Source organism: Bicyclus anynana, chromosome 27 (assembly GCF_947172395.1).
Source record: "Bicyclus anynana chromosome 27, ilBicAnyn1.1, whole genome shotgun sequence".
Classification (NCBI taxonomy): domain Eukaryota; kingdom Metazoa; phylum Arthropoda; class Insecta; order Lepidoptera; family Nymphalidae; genus Bicyclus; species Bicyclus anynana.
The window spans coordinates 4,657,704-4,673,926 of NC_069109.1; the positions used below are offsets into that span (position 1 = coordinate 4,657,704).

Below are 16,223 nucleotides of genomic sequence, written 5' to 3' on the forward strand. Positions count from 1 at the left end.
AAACTTAATTTGCTATAATTAATTTATATAAAACTTTTTTCCATAATTTATTAAATATGGCAACTGTCGTTAACTATTGTCAGAGAAACTGACGCTTCCGGTCTTTTTATTTCTCCGTGGCATGGCGGATGGTCTTTACCACCGCCGATAGTGTTTTTTAGGAGGAGTAACCTCGCTTTTATAGCGAAATGGTAAGTTATTGCATTATAAAAGTATTTGAACTATAAAAATTACATTTCTAAAGTGGAAATAGATAAGTGAAAGTCACTTATCGTTCGCTACATGAAAGTTGTGTGGTGCCTCCTCCACGTGTTTCTGAAATAAATACTTGAAATATCAACAATTCCAAAGGTTTCAGTGAGTTTTATGTATTCAATAGAAGGTAGGGAGTCCTTTACACGATTTTCTGCCCGTTAAGTGTTGTAAACATTAAATAATTACGATATTAATTAAGTTTAAAAATTGCATGCGTCCTACAATAGACATACTGGTATCTTTGTTTATTTGTTATATTTCGCGTTTTAAAGTTACAATTGGTTGTAGTTCATCTTAAATACACGAATAATTTCATAGCTTAACCTTAACTTTGTAATAACGTTTCCGATTTTGTATATTTTTTTGGTTATGTTTAGGTTATGTTCTCCCATCTACCGGACACTTAGTCTTCTAGCGTAATCAAGACATTTTTTTAATTTAATGAATCTCTAATTTTCAATGTACCGATAATTTACATTACAGCTGATAATAGGATTAGAAAAATAGAAGAAAGCAAACTTCATTATATTTCTTGTTTATTACTAAACTACTCAGAGGCACAATTATCCGCCTACTCTAATATACTCGCGTCATATTAAAGTGGGCGGATAATTGTGACTCTGAGTATATCTACCTCCAGTTTCACTTCCTGTTTAGTTCCAGTGAAAGTATTGGGTTAACACTTGGCAAGCACATTGTTAAAAATATAATTAAATATTATGGCATTCCACGGATTAATAGTGGGGGTGCGGGGTCCATTGAGTTGCAGAAAGAAAACCTCTGAGCTGAGCCCTGAGCCTTGTGACTGATGGATGTAGAGTTAATTCCTTGTTGTTCGTTACTGGTAATCCTGTAGCACCTACTTCTACAGCATACAGACTAACCATATAACCATTCTTAGTTTGTATATTATAGTTGCTTATAGCAACATCCTCTAGTATTTTTAACATTATAACATCCCAGCGGATGTTGCTATTTTGAGATCTAGACCAGCATTTTTCTTTTATCCAATCAAACTAAGTGAACAGTACTTGTAGAGCTTACTGTGCTGTGGGAGACTTACATTCTGAAGGACCAGAGTGAATAAATGACCTAACAAATGAACTAACTAAAAAATGGGTATGTGGTTAGTCTATGCCGTAGAAGTAGGAGTGAGAGGATTAAAAACAAAATCTCTCTATAACTTGTTTAAAGACCTTGGCCTCTAGAACAGCAGCAAGTTTTATATTACAATGGGTATCCAAAGCTGTTCTAATAAGATCTTACCAAACTTGGATAGGCAGGGAGAACAACACGAGCGGAGGAGGGAAGGAATTCCTTAAACCTACATCCATTGGTCACAAGTCCTGGACTTTGCTCTCAGTTTTTCCCTGCCATGCGATGGACTTGTCACCTGCACGGTGGATTGATTAGACATTATACTCTCTGGATAGTTTATGTCAAGAGGTAATTCTACATATGCAGTGGCAGCTTGTTGATGTACTTTTACTATTCCCCGAACTCTTCCTGGTTGTGCTACCTCTCGCTCTCCAGGTACATTTTAGGGGTATATCAAATTTCCTTTAGGAAACATCGCACAGTTTTATGCTGGTGGTGTGTCGACATATGGAATACATTTATACTAGCTTCACATTGGCAATATGTTACACACACAACACCCTCTGAATCTTACCTACGTCCTCTGAATCAAAGGCAGAGGCTATCCCATCATGTGTAGACCAATATTGAGTTCTGATTGATTCATCTACAGGATCCGACCAATTATAGAAGGACCGAAGCCTTCCACCAGCCAGACGTAGACAAATTAAGAAAATTTTAATCTGTCCAGCCGGGGATCGAACCCAGGACCTCCGTCTTGTAAATCCACCGCGCATACCACTGCGCCACGGAGGCCGTCAGATTAAATGATCAAATCTCTTTACAGAGTCTATCAGTAGCCCGACCGTTGGTGTCGGTGTATTCAGAGAAGAGCGAGAAGGTGGCGGACGTGTCTGTGCCGCTGCCGTTCGTGTTCAAGGCGCCCATCCGCCCCGACCTGGTCAACGATGTCCACGTGTCAATGTCCAAGAACTCGCGCCAGGCCTACTGCGTGAACAAGGAGGCTGGTGAGTGCTTTGACTAGCTGTTATGTCATCTGTATTGTAAATTTATGAGGAACTAGATGACGTAGGAATACGGGGATAATATATAGCCTATAGCCTTCCTCGATAAATGGGCAATCTAAAACTGAAAGAATTTTTCAAATCGGACCAGTAGTTCCAGAGATTAGCGCGTTGAACCAAACAAACAAACTCAAATCGGACCAGTAGTTTCAGAGATTGAACCAAACAAACAAACTCTTCAGCTTTATAATTATACTAGCTGACGCCGCGCAGTTTCAACCGCGTGGTTTCCGTTCCCGTAGGAATACAGAGATATTATATAGCCTATATAGCCTTCCTTGATAAATGGGCTATCTAACACTGAAAGAATTTTTCAAATCAGACCAGTAGTTCCAGAGATTAGTGCGTTCAATCAAACAAACGAATTGTTCAGCTTTATAACATTAGTACAGATTTAAATTCAATGTTGGACCACACTTGTGAAGATGAAGCTGGAAATTAAACTGCCATATAATCTATACTCAGAGGTACAATTATATGTCCTCTTTAATATGACGCGAGTATACTAAAGTGACCTCATCCATTGGATGAGGTCAGGACGGGACAGACGAAAGTGGAAACTGCTGGAGGAGGCCTATACCCAATACAATGGGATTCATGCAAACGTAATAAAAAAAAAAAAAAAAATTGTATTACTAATTTGTATGAAATAAATAAAGACTTTATTATTATTATTATTATACTAAAGTGGGCGGATAATTGTGCCTCTGAGTATAGTTCTAACTTCTGTTAAATGTTTTGCAAAGTTTTGTGTCGCAAAACAAGTGATGAGTGCACATATGTTTTTATGTATTAGTATAATTAGGAACAGAACCATATTTAATTAACCAACTTCAAAAAAAAAAACAAGGAGGTTCTCAATTCGATGCGTATGTTTTTTATGACACCTTCACACAGAAAGTAAAACTATAAGAAATGTAAACAGTAATTGTTATCAATTGTAAATTATAATACTGTATGACTTTTTCAAAAGAGCAACTGTTGAGTTTCTTGCCGGTATCTTCTCAGCAGAACCTGCCTTCCGAACCGGTGGTAGAATCTTTACAAATAGTCAACTGACATGTCAAAAGTGTAAACTGTAAACTGAGTCTACTTGAAATAAATGATTTTTGATTGATTTTGATGTTTGTTACCACATAACTTTGTCATTTCTTAGGATTTAAAGATGGTTCTTTCGGAAACGGCTTTAATTAAAACGTCACTGGCTTGGCACCGCCTTCAAAGTGATCAGAAAGTAGCACGTACGATGTTATTTGGTTCATATTTTTTTTTCTTTAAAAAGATTTTATTTGACGGTGTGATTCATGCCATATTATAATCTCAGACCAATTATAGAAGGACCTGTATCGCATTCACAGTCACGAACAAAATTGTCTGTCATTTTCTGAGGAAAACGAGCTTAGATTTTGTGTATATCTTATACTAAACTAGAAGTTATTGCCCGTTTTTTACACAATCCAATTACACAAAAAGGTATTTTTACGGAGTTTTTTAACCGACGAACACGATTACAACTATTTAACATTGATTCTATAGAGACTGTTTTTATAATCGCATTAGATCGTTGATCATATACTTTGACAGAAAAGTAACGTCTAGCGAGGCAGGTCCTATGCAATAATTGGTCTGAGCATATAATGGCATGTACTTTTGGACTTTACAAAGTATTGTAACTTATACTTGTGAGGGTCTGAACTGAAATTTTGACCGCAGGCCATCAGACGAGTGCCGAGTCATGGGGTACCGGTCGTGCCGTGGCGCGTATCCCGCGTGTCCGAGGTGGTGGTACCCACAGGTGAGTCACTTTTATTAATTACGCCTTTCAATTGTTCATTTAATTTTTATAATGAGCACAGATACTGTGCTGTGCATAATTTGATTGAAATACCTTACTGTAAGGTAATTCCAACTAAAAAACCAACATATGCTGTGTGGTTTCATTGGCATAGTTTCGGTTCCCATGGAAATATTAGTATAAATATATAGTAATAAAAATAAAGTCTTTCTTTACTTCAATTCAATTCAATTTTTGATTTTATGGCTTGCTGCTGTACCAACTGGGTACAATTTACTTCGCCAATGTCGCGTGGTAAGGAAGACACACTTTTAGAGGTTGATCGGTGTAAGCTGGGAATCAAGAATTGATTATTATTCAGCTTAATTTTGACACTATAAATAGCGGATTTTTTTTTTTTTTTTTGTTAGTGTGGATGTTAGTCACATTCTGAAAGAACACAAAATTAATATTGTTAGCACATACACATAATATTTATTTATTTTATTTATTTCTTTACTTCATACATTGATACAGTTAGCTATACAATTTGAATAGAATTTTCTTTTTATATTATGTATGAATCCCATTGTCTTGGGTATAGGCCTCCTCCAGCAGTTTTCATTCTTCTCTGTCTCATCCTGACTTCATCCAACCCTTACCAGCCACTTGGGCAATGTCATATATAAATATATATGACACAAATAATATATTCGTAAAATAATTTAAAAAATCCGTACAGTAGATCCAAAGACAAACCCCTTACAATATCACTGATATTATAAACACCTCTTTATAATATTAGTTTAGACAAAAGTTTTTTTATTCTTTACAAATTAGCCCATTTGACTACAATCTCACCTGATGGTAAATGATGATGCAATCTAAGATAGAAGTGGGCTAACTTGTGCACGACATCATACGGGAACACTAACTCACTTGGCGGTACGTTTTATCAGTAGAGTGGTAACTAGCCACGGCCGAAACCTCCCACCAGCCAGACCTGGACAAATTAAGACAACCTCAATCAGCCCAGCTGGGGGTTGATCCAAGGACCTCCGTCCTGTACGTCGTTTTTATTATTAGTTTCTTCTAGTTAGGTTGCCTGGAAGAGATCGCTTTTTAGCGATAAGGCCGCCTATTGTGCATTTTCTTTTTTTCCATTATTTTTCTGTATTGTATGTTCCTTTGTGGTGTACAATAAAGTATATTTTCATTTCATTTTTTACGTCCACCGAGCGTACCGCTTCCCCGTCAAAACCATGACGTCATTGAGAACCTTTAACCATACGTTCACACCACCAGGTCGGGCCAGGGTGCGTTCGGCAACATGTGTCGCGGTGGTCGCATGTTCGCGCCCACCAAGCCGTGGCGGCGCTGGCACCGTCGGGTCAACCTGCGCCAGCGCCGAGCTGCCGCCGCCGCCGCCGTCGCCGCCGCCGGAGTGCCAGCGCTGGTGCAGGCGAGAGGTCGGTAGAGTTACTATTACATTCCACTGTACCAACAATATTTTATAATACAGAATAGCCTGCTACTTCGTCCGCGTGGAACTCGTTGTAAACTTTCAACTACCCCTACCCCTACCCCATCCCTTATTTTAATTTTTGATTTTATGGCTTGCTGCTGTACCAACTGAGTACAATTTTTTTTTTGTAGTGTTTTTTCTTTGCAATCTGTTATTAAAAACATTCAGCAAAAAATGGTCTGCATGTTGTCATGACTTGAAGGGCATCACATCCAGTGACATGAACCCTATGTATACTTTTCTTAATAAAGGTCAGCAGGAGCTTTTCTTTTTAGTCTTTTAAATTTGGACTCATTCTCCATTAATTTTGTTGCAAGTATGTTTGGTTGGTTATCTAGGCGCTTCTTGTAGCCTTTCATAGTGTGTGTAATTTCTTCTTTTTACTTCGCCAATGTTGCGTGGTAAGGAAGACACACTTTCAGAGGTTGATTGGTGTAAGTCAGGAATATATTACTTTTCTCTTTTCAGTTCATTACGCTTAAGCAGTCGGGTTTTTTGTATTAATAATAATTAAAGAAAGTAAAGAAAGAAACAAAGAAAATAAGTTTATTCATTTTTAGTATCACAACAATTAGATAGTGTTGTCATGGTACAACAGAGTCAATTGACTCATACTTGGCTAAAGATAGGACTGCTGTAAGGGTATTTCAGATTTGGTCACATATTTTTGTAATCGCTTTTCAATTTAAATATTATTTATTATTCCAAAAAAAAGCGTACGTATACTAGAGTTTAATCATCAGTTTTGCAGGCAACAAACTCAAATCAGTTTTGCACACAAATTTTGAGTTTCAAAGAATGTCTTTCTGAGCTAGAGACTTGAAAAATGCACTTTTTATCCCTGTGACCTTACTCATTTTGGCTACAAGTCAAAGTGGGAGTCACTACGGCAGGGTACAATATTATTTCCTGATATATACCATGCGCGATTTCAGTGTGTCTAATCGCGTTGAATTAATTTGGATGACATTTATTTAATTCATATATATTAATATTAAATGCAAAAGAAAGTCTGTCTGTGTGTTGTTACCTTTCATCTAAAAACCGTTGAACCGTTTCAGATGGACTTTAATAAAAGGTAATTCAATTCCCGTCCCTGGCCCAGGCCTATCGTAACCACCTGGCAGTTTATTTGAACCCAAAAAATCTTGATAATTGTAATGCAATAATGAAATCATTACTTTATTAAAAATGTTTGTTACAGCATTTTACGAAATTTTTAATTCATCTTTAAATTGTCCACAATGGGGACAAGCTAAGATTGTTGCAGCCTGAGTTTTAGCATAATATTTGAAGACTTATGTTGCTATTTCGAGATCTAGACCAGACATTTTCTTTTTGTCCAAACGAACTAAGCGATTATTACTTGTAGAGCTTACTGTGCCGTGGGAGACAACATTCCGAACGACCACAGTTTAAAAGTGAATAAATATTATGACCTAACAAATGAACTAACTAAAAATGGCTATGTAGACTCTTACTATGTAGTAGTCTATACGCCGTAGAAGTAGGTGCGACAGGATAACCAGCAAAATCTCTCTATAACTTGCTTAAAGACCTTGGCCTCTCTAGAAGTGCAGCTAGTTCTATATTAGAACGAGTATCCAAAGCTGTTCTAATAGGATCTTACCAAATTTGGCGGCAGGGAGAACAACACGAGCAGAGAACGGGGAGTGTTGATCGATTGTCAAGGAGTTCCTTAACCCTACATCCATACACACAAGTCCTTGACTTTGCTTGGTGTTTTTCTCTCTACCACGCGATGGATCCAGCACCTGCACCATGGAATGCTAAGATATTCGTCTCTCTGGTTTTTTGTTTGTTAAGCTTGTTGGTAACAGAAAAAGATAATACAGCTTCAAATGTTACCTTCACTTCTTTGGTATACTGGCAAACATTTTGAGCCTTCTTCCTTAAAGCAGCTTTTTTTATAGAAGTTTCTTTTGTACGCAGGTCACATAATTGAGAAGATCCCAGAACTGCCCCTGGTTGTGTCGGACAAGGTGCAGGAGATCAACAAGACTAAACAAGCCGTCATCTTCCTGAGGCGCGTCAAGGCTTGGTCCGATGTGCTCAAGGTGAGATATATATGTCACCGTTGATTGTAAAATATGTTGGTTTATAATCACACTCGTGATATTATAATCTGCCGTCATATTGTGAACTAAAAATACTGATTACAATTTAACGTGTTATTTTTCTTTATTGTTAATTATACGTATAATTTAGTGAAATCTAAGGTTAGGTTAGGCTAGAAAATGACAATACTTAAGTCAGTCTTTAGGTGTAATAAATAATAAATAAATGTGAAGTCACAATTCTTGAAGTATTTTATTTGACTGACATATCTGCTTCATTCCTAACTCTATGGACACAGAACAATCTGCTGTAAGGCCGACCAATCATTATAATCTAGTAAAGTCCCTATTCTATATCAGCCAGTTGATTAACTGTCTGCTATTCCATGTGGGACAAGATTGACATTTTCTCAACAACAAACCATTTTTTGTGTATTTTCACAATTTGGTTATAGAATGTGGAAGACAATAAATTTATAAATAGCCTTTTATTTCAAAACAGTGTTTAGTAACACAGGTTTTATGTTTGAACTGTTTAAAGTATGTCTCTTGACATAGGCCTGGAAGACAATATTATAGGCAAAATACTTGCCGTAAAAGTAGAGTTTAGTTTATATTTGGATGCTAGCCTCAGACCAATTATATGTAGAAGGAGTATTGCACCCAAATAACACTATTTAAATGGTCTTGTTCATTATCATTCTACTAGATTGAAAAAATATCTGAAATTAATTATACCAAATTAATATTTTTAGAGAGAGAGAATACAGAGAATTATCTACATTCTCTGTGTGTGTGAACTCTGCCAATCTGTATTGAGCCAGCGTGGTGGACTATTGGCCTTACCCCTCTCATTCTGAGAGGAGACTCGAGCTCAGCAGTGAACCGAATATGGGTTGATGATGAATATTTTTAGTTGTAAATAAAAGTGTGTGTTTGTCTGTAGGTGTACAAATCGCAGCGCCTGCGCGCCGGCAAGGGCAAGATGCGCAACCGTCGGCGCGTGCAGCGCAAGGGCCCGCTCATAGTCTTCAACAAGGACCAGGTAACTTGTAAAAATTTGTATGGAAAGTCGAATAGAATAGAACAGAATGGAATGGAATAGAAGTCGAATAGAATAAATTTGGATTTTTGTGCGATATCCACTCCGTGAGAGCCGTGATAGCCCAGTGGATATGACCTCTGCCTCCGATTCCGGAGAGTATGGGTTTGAATACGGTCCGGGACATGCACCAACTTTTCAGTTGTGTGCATTTTAAGAAATTAAATATCTCATGTCTCAAACGGTGAAGGAAAAACATTGTGAAGAAACCTGCACACCAGAGAATTTTCTCGACTCTCTGCATGTGTGAAGTCTCTCAATCCGCATAGGGCCAGCGTGGTGGACTATCGGCCTAACCCTTCTCATTCTGAGAGGAGGCTCAAGCTCAGCAGTGAGCCCAATATGGGTTGATAATGAGGATGAGATCCACTCACCACGAAAGTTACTCTAAGTCGAATGTTTGCTATATCATTAGTACTGCACCAAATGTCCACTGCACACAAATCACCATGTTGTGTGCAGTTACTGCGAAGTCGGTGCTACAGCAGTGTGTCGGCCAGGCGTTCCAGGTGTCTCATCCTCTGAGGCAAATGGGTGCAGTGTTGACACTACACTCTTTTTGTATAACACAATAATAGAGTATACATATTTTGGGAAGAAGAAAAGCCCTTGGGCAACAAGTGAAAAAGATGTAATAGAAAGTCCCAGCTATCGCACGAAAATAAGCTTTTATTAGACATGATTATTATCAATGTACTAAATAAAAACTTAAAACTATAAAGACAACCAAAAACTATCGCTATTTGTACATTAGTTTCTAAGTGTTATTATAAGTTATTGTTTATTTGTGTTTTAATGTACAATAAAGTATATTTCTTCTTCTTTTTCTTCAACAAAAAAAAAATAACTTTTAAAAAGCTAAATAGTTAAAGCCAACGAGCACCACAAGATGTAATGAAATAAACAATAAATTATTATATTTGGAGCTGATCACTGGATTTTGCACCTAAAACGCTTTAGTATTAATACTTAAAATCCACTAAACGACAAAAAAAATTTTTTTGTACGCTCTCATTGCATTGCATTGGTTTTCGAGTTTGATGCTGTGCCCCAAAGTTGCACTCCGTACATCCATTCTGGTACCAAGTACTCAGACCAATTATTGTATAGGACCTGCCTCGCTTGACGTTACTTTTCTGTCAAAGTATATGATCAACGATCGAATGCGATTATAAAAACTGTCTCTATAGTATCGATGTTAAATAGTTGTAATCGTGTTGGTCAGTTAAGGAGATCGGTAAAAATACCTTTCTGTGTAATTGTATGGTGTAAAAAACGGGCAAAAACTTCTAGTTTAGTATAAGATATATACCAAATCTAAGCTCGTTTTCCTTAGAAAATGACAGACAATTTCGTTCGTGACTATGAGTGTGATACAGGTCCTTCTATAATTGTTCTGAGACCAAGTATGACCTTGTATCAGAGAAGCTTATTTTCCAGCGATATTTGGGACTTTTGATTTAAAGGTCGCCATTGACGGTCAATTATTCCCACGTTTCTGAAAAGCACCAACACATGATCAATTATAGTCCGTTATAATTGACCGTTTGTGGCTAGCATAAAAGTCAATAAATTCATGTTTACCTATATAAGTTAAATCTTTAATGAATGATGTTTTACGATGATGTCTCAAGATTTAAGTTGTTCCCAGGGTCTGACCCGCGCCTTCCGCAACATCCCCGGCGTGGAGATGCTCAGTGTCAACAAACTGAACCTGCTGAAGCTTGCGCCGGGCGGTCACGTTGGTCGCTTCGTCATCTGGACACAATCTGCCTTCGAGAGGCTGGGTGAGTAGCTTGTGACGTCATCATCAGCCTCAGACCAATAGGCTAATTGCCTCTTGTAAACAGTGTTTAAACTGAATTATGGAAGTATTTTAAGCTATATTTTGTCCCGTCAACACTAAAAAGTAAAAAAATTAATATAAATGAAAAAATATCTACGTAAAATTAACACCACACATTAGCAAGTGACGTCATCCATGAAGCGTCAGAATCGCATCGTTATTGGCGTTTGCAGTGATGTGATATATCACGTCACCGCAAGCGCCAATCACAAACCGATACCTTGTAGTGAATGAATTGTATTTTTTTGTTTGAATACTTCCAGATTGGTCCCATTTAATTTTCGTGAAAATCGGTTCAGTGATTTTGTGTTAAATGAAAATAACAATTTTCGTTTCATTTCATTATTTTCATTTGTCCTGTACAATAATTTGTCTGAGTAATCAGAAAAGATGGACAGTGGCCTATAGCTGATAGCTATAGGCCACTGTCCACTGCTAAAAATATTATAAGGCCATTAGAAATACACAAACACATTTGATAAACTCAAAAGACTATCATCAGGAAAAGACATACCCAGCGATGTGGATTTTCATCCTACTCCTAAACAAGTTAGCCCGCTTCTATCTTAGATTGCATCATCACTTACAGTGGAATTCATAGACATTGAAGCGTACCCCCAGGGGATCATTCAGCCGCTGAGTGTCAAATTCTCAAACAAATAGAGGTTAAATTTGACACTCAGCGGCTGAATAATCCCCTGGGGGTGCCCCTACAACGTCTATGAATTCCACTGTTATACACTCATCAGGTGAGATTGTAGTCAAGGGCTAACTTGTATAGAATAATAAAAAAAAACACTTCAATCAAAGCCGCTTGATTTTAAGAAACATTTCTCAAATATTTTTTCATGAAAAAGTCAAATTTGATACTATCTGAATGCACCAAATGTCCACTGCACACAAATGTCCATGTTGTGTGCAGTTACTGCGAAGACGGTGCTACAGCAGTGTGTCGGCCAGGCGTTCCAGGTGCTTCGCACTCTGAGGCAAATGGGTGCAGTGTTGACACTACACTGATATTATAACAAAAACAATTTTTTTTTTAATTAAAAAAAAAAATACATTATCAGGGTTATGATAACCACCCATTGAATAAGGGTTGCCAACCATGTAATGTAATATAATATAGTATACTATATTTTGGGTTTGCATACTATATACTGTTGAAGAAATATATAGTATGCAAAAATACTATATTTTTAACATTATAATTTTCCATTATCATTTTAAATTTGTTAATTGCCAAATTAACAAATTTAAAATGATAAAATGATAATGAATGAATTATTGAAAATTTAAATTTTAAATTAAATCTTAAAAATTATGACACTTTTATTTTTACAAAAAAATCTTGAAAAATGCAAGAAGTGCTAATAAATTTAGTGTTTATAAAAATAAATAGGCAACTTCTTCATCTATTTTTTGCTTTTTCCATAAAGTACTATATTTTGTTTTATTTAGAGCTAATTCTAAAAATACTATATTTTTTCTGAAAAAAAAAAAAAAACAAATGTTAGCCAACCTTACAGTAATAGACACACCTATCTACCTAAGCTCCATGCCTCTTCTATAAGGAGGGAGGCCCTGCTGATGTGATGTAAATATCCTGTCTGTGCCAACAGATTCTCTATTTGGTTCATGGAAGACACCCTCGAAGGAGAAGAAGAACTTCAACCTGCCCCAACCCAAGATGGCCAATACCGACCTGAGCAGGTTGCTCAAATCTGACGAGATCAGGAAGGTCCTCAGGAAACCCAAGTAAGTATTATAATACACTAGCTGACGCCGCGCGGTATCACCCGCGTGGTTCCCGTTCCCGTAGGAATGTGGAGATAATATAGCCTATAGCCTTCCTCGATAAATGGGCTATCTAACACTGAAAGAATTTTTCAAATCGGACCAGTAGTTCCTGAGATTAGCGCGTTCAATCAAACAAACAAACAAACTCTTCAGCTTTATAATATTAGTATAGATTCTGTCCGCTTCTAGATCTCGTTAATCCGACCCTGTCGCAAAATCCGTTCTTAGCGGACGTCTACGTTACGAACTAGGGTTCGAAAATTTGGAATCAAAACACGCGGTGACTCGTCTGAGACTTTAATTCGTTTCGAAGTAAACTGCCGCGGGCCTGGGGGCGTGTAGCGATGAATGAATAACCCACGACTGATGCATGTCACTTCCCCGCATGCACGATTACACACCCTCGCAGTCTTTCCGCCTATCGCCCGAATAACATGGTGCACAAATTGCAGTGGCAGATTGGTTTTAAAATATTTTAGAAAATGGCATTCTTAGTCAAGTCATCAAAAATTGGACAGTTTCGTTTTATGCTTTTAAACCCCACATTTGAGACTCAATAAAAAAAAATATTACAACATGATGATATTTGACATGACATGACACACAAAAAAAAAAAAAGTTACTATAACATGATGATATCCTCTTAACAGAGCATTGGGTTATGACAAACGATGATTGCTATTTCACGTTGACACAAACTGAATCTTACCCAAAACCAAAACATACTAACTGCAACATAAGACATACTAATATGACCTCTATTCCCTTTGCAGTAAGAAGGTAGTCCGCGCTACACGCAAACTCAACCCGCTGGTGAACTCCAAGGCGATGTTGCGTCTCAACCCATACGCGGCGGTGATGAAGAGGAAAGCCGTGCTCGACCAGCAGAGGAAGAACAACTCGAGGGCGCTTGCTGTGGCGGAGAAGCGTGGAGTAAGTTTATAGTTTTCACAGATTAATCAATAATATGCAGATGGAGCGTACGATACACGACGGTATCGGACCCGTCACAAATACAGAATTAAAAAACGAATACATTCTCGAGTCAGTACGACACGAAGCGTCGCATCAGTGATTTTCAATATTATTAAAAAAAAAATGGCGTCTTATGTTTTTAAATCCTTAAAAACTGTTTTCCAAAATCAAAGAAGATGGAGTATTTTTTTATTGGTAATTTTTGATTATTACATTAATTATTTACGTAATTGTTGTTAAAATTTTAAAATATAAATTATGAAAAAAGTTCTATATGCGGATGTCAAGGAGACGAGTAACGTTTGTTTTTTATGGGTTTCACCAGCTTCGCCACGCTGCTTGTAAAGACTCATTCTGTATGATCTTTATTCTGTGACTCAATAAAAGGGAAATCTACTATAACATGATGATATTCTCTTAACAGAGCATTGGGTTATGACAAACCGTGATTGCTATTTCACGTTGACACAAACTGATTTACACCCCAAAAGTACCCAAAAACACCCACTTTTATAACCCAACTAATATCCAAATGTTTTCCAGATCAAACTACCTGACTCCGACCCAGCGGTCAGAGCTCAGAAACTGCGGGAAAAGAGGTCCAAGTCCATCCAGTTGGCGTATTCGAAGAAACCCAAGAAACCCGTGACAAAGAAAACTCCACCACCACCCCCAAAAAAGAAGAAGGAAGAAAAAACCAAGGGCAAAGCTAAACCCACTGCTGAGCCTAAAGCTAAAGCTGAGCCTAAAGCAAAGGCTGAGCCTAAAAAGTGAACTAAATAAAAGTTTATAGAAATATATTTTGTTTTTCTTTTTTTTTTAACTTTTATTACTGTATATAAAGCTAATTTACATTACATAATATCATATTGAGTTTTTGTTTTAATCATTTAAAACCAATCTTAATTATTTACATTAGATCATTAGGAAGGGGTGCTGTGGGGGTATAGAATGTCTTAATATTGCAGAACTTTATTCCATGACCCATACTACATACTAGAATACGTAAGTAAAATCTATCTATACTTATAATAAATCTGTAATATTAGTATAAACAAAAGATTTACCGAGACCGAGGACATAGTTGGGGAATCGTATTCTTAGGGCTGCCAGTGAAATCTAGGAGTCATTTGAAAAGTCTTAAAGAAAAATTAGTACTAAAATACGTAAGTAAAATCTATCTATACTTATAATAAATCTGTAGAGAGGTCAATTCTGTACATGAATTAATATACTTCTAAAATAACTATCAGGGGGTGATTAGTATCGATACTGATGCTAAAAATGCAATCAGTAAAATTTTTGTCTATCTGTTCGTTATAGAAACAAAAACTACTCGATGGATTTTAACGAAACTTGGTACAATTATTCTTTGGACAGGTTATAGTATACTTTTCATCAGGCTACGATCAATAGGAGCAGAGCAGTGAAGGGAAATGTTGGGAAAACGGGAGAAGTTACTTCATTTTTACGGCGATACTACTGCTGGGCTGGATTAAAGAGGGCAGACGAAGTCGCCGGTGTCCGCTAGTACATGCATAAAATACGTGGCCTTGTCTGTCTGCTACCTTTTCACTGCGTAAACCGCTGAAACGATTTAGATGAATTTTGGTAAATATTTCGATAAATGGGTAGAGTTGCGGGCGTCCGCTAGTGTGAATAGAAGTCCGGCCGCTCGGAGATTGCGTTTCTGACAGGTCTTGATCGAATGTGCAATGTAACTTTGAAATGTCGTTCAAGGTTGTGCCAACTGTTTGTCTTTCTTTGTAGTGATGAGACAAAAAACGAGACACTAATTTACTACTAACAAATTTTTTTTTTTTGTATGTCCAGCGATAATTCCGTCATTTGTAGACCGATTTTGAAAATTCTTTTTTTGTTTTGAAGGGTTTGATTCCAGGGTGGTCCCATTTTTTTCATGTCAGGATCTGATGATGGCATCCTGGAGAAATTGAGGGGAACTTTCGAAAATCGTAAAGACGGCTAGTGCGTTTGTTAGTGTTTCCATAAGGTATTTTAAACCATTACAATTTTATGAAGGTTGGTGGAGTTGGTCTGATGATGGAGCCGATACACAGACGATGGAACTCGTCAACGATTTACAGCAGGTACCTTTTGTTTGGACTTGATTTATTTGTATTGATGAGAACTTTCCACCTAGATGGGTTGTGACTGTATTAAGGGTCTGATGATGAAGACGAAGGAGAGTTAAGAGAACTACTCAACGGTTCACAGTAGCTACCTTGTGTTTGGACTTGATACATTTGTATTGATGAGAACTTTCCACCTAGATGGGTTGTGACTGTATTAGGGGTCTGGTGATGAAGATGAAGGATAGTTAAGGGAACTCCTCGACGGTTCACAGTAGCTACCTTGTGTTTGGACTTGATAAATTTGTATTGATGAGAACTTACCACCTAGATGGATTGTGACTGTATTAAGGGTCTGGTGATGAAGACTAAGGACAGTGAAGAGTACTCCTTACCGGTTCACAGTAGCTACCTTGTGTTTGGACTTGATAAATTTGTATTGATGAGAACTTTCCACCTAGAAGGATTGTGACTGTATTAAGGGTCTGGTGATGAAGACGAGGGACAGTGAAGAGAACTCCTCGACGGTTCACAGTAGCTACCTTGTGTTTGGACTTGATAAATTTGTATTGATGAGAACTTTCCACCTAGATGGATTGTGACTGTATTAAGGGTC

The 16,223-nt window shown here is 37.3% G+C and overlaps 1 protein-coding gene across 1 annotated transcript; it reads left to right on the forward strand.

Moving 5' to 3' along the window:
* Positions 1–31: 31 nt before the first annotated feature.
* LOC112053859 (60S ribosomal protein L4) lies at positions 32–14,315 on the forward strand. Its single transcript, XM_024093450.2, has 10 exons — positions 32–191; positions 2,180–2,360; positions 4,131–4,212; positions 5,497–5,660; positions 7,670–7,794; positions 8,741–8,839; positions 10,548–10,683; positions 12,365–12,500; positions 13,316–13,475; positions 14,061–14,315. The coding sequence occupies exons 1-10, from the start codon at positions 189–191 to the stop codon at positions 14,289–14,291; spliced, it is 1,317 nt and encodes a 438-aa protein (XP_023949218.1). The 5' UTR covers positions 32–188; the 3' UTR covers positions 14,292–14,315.
* Positions 14,316–16,223: the final 1,908 nt, after the last annotated feature.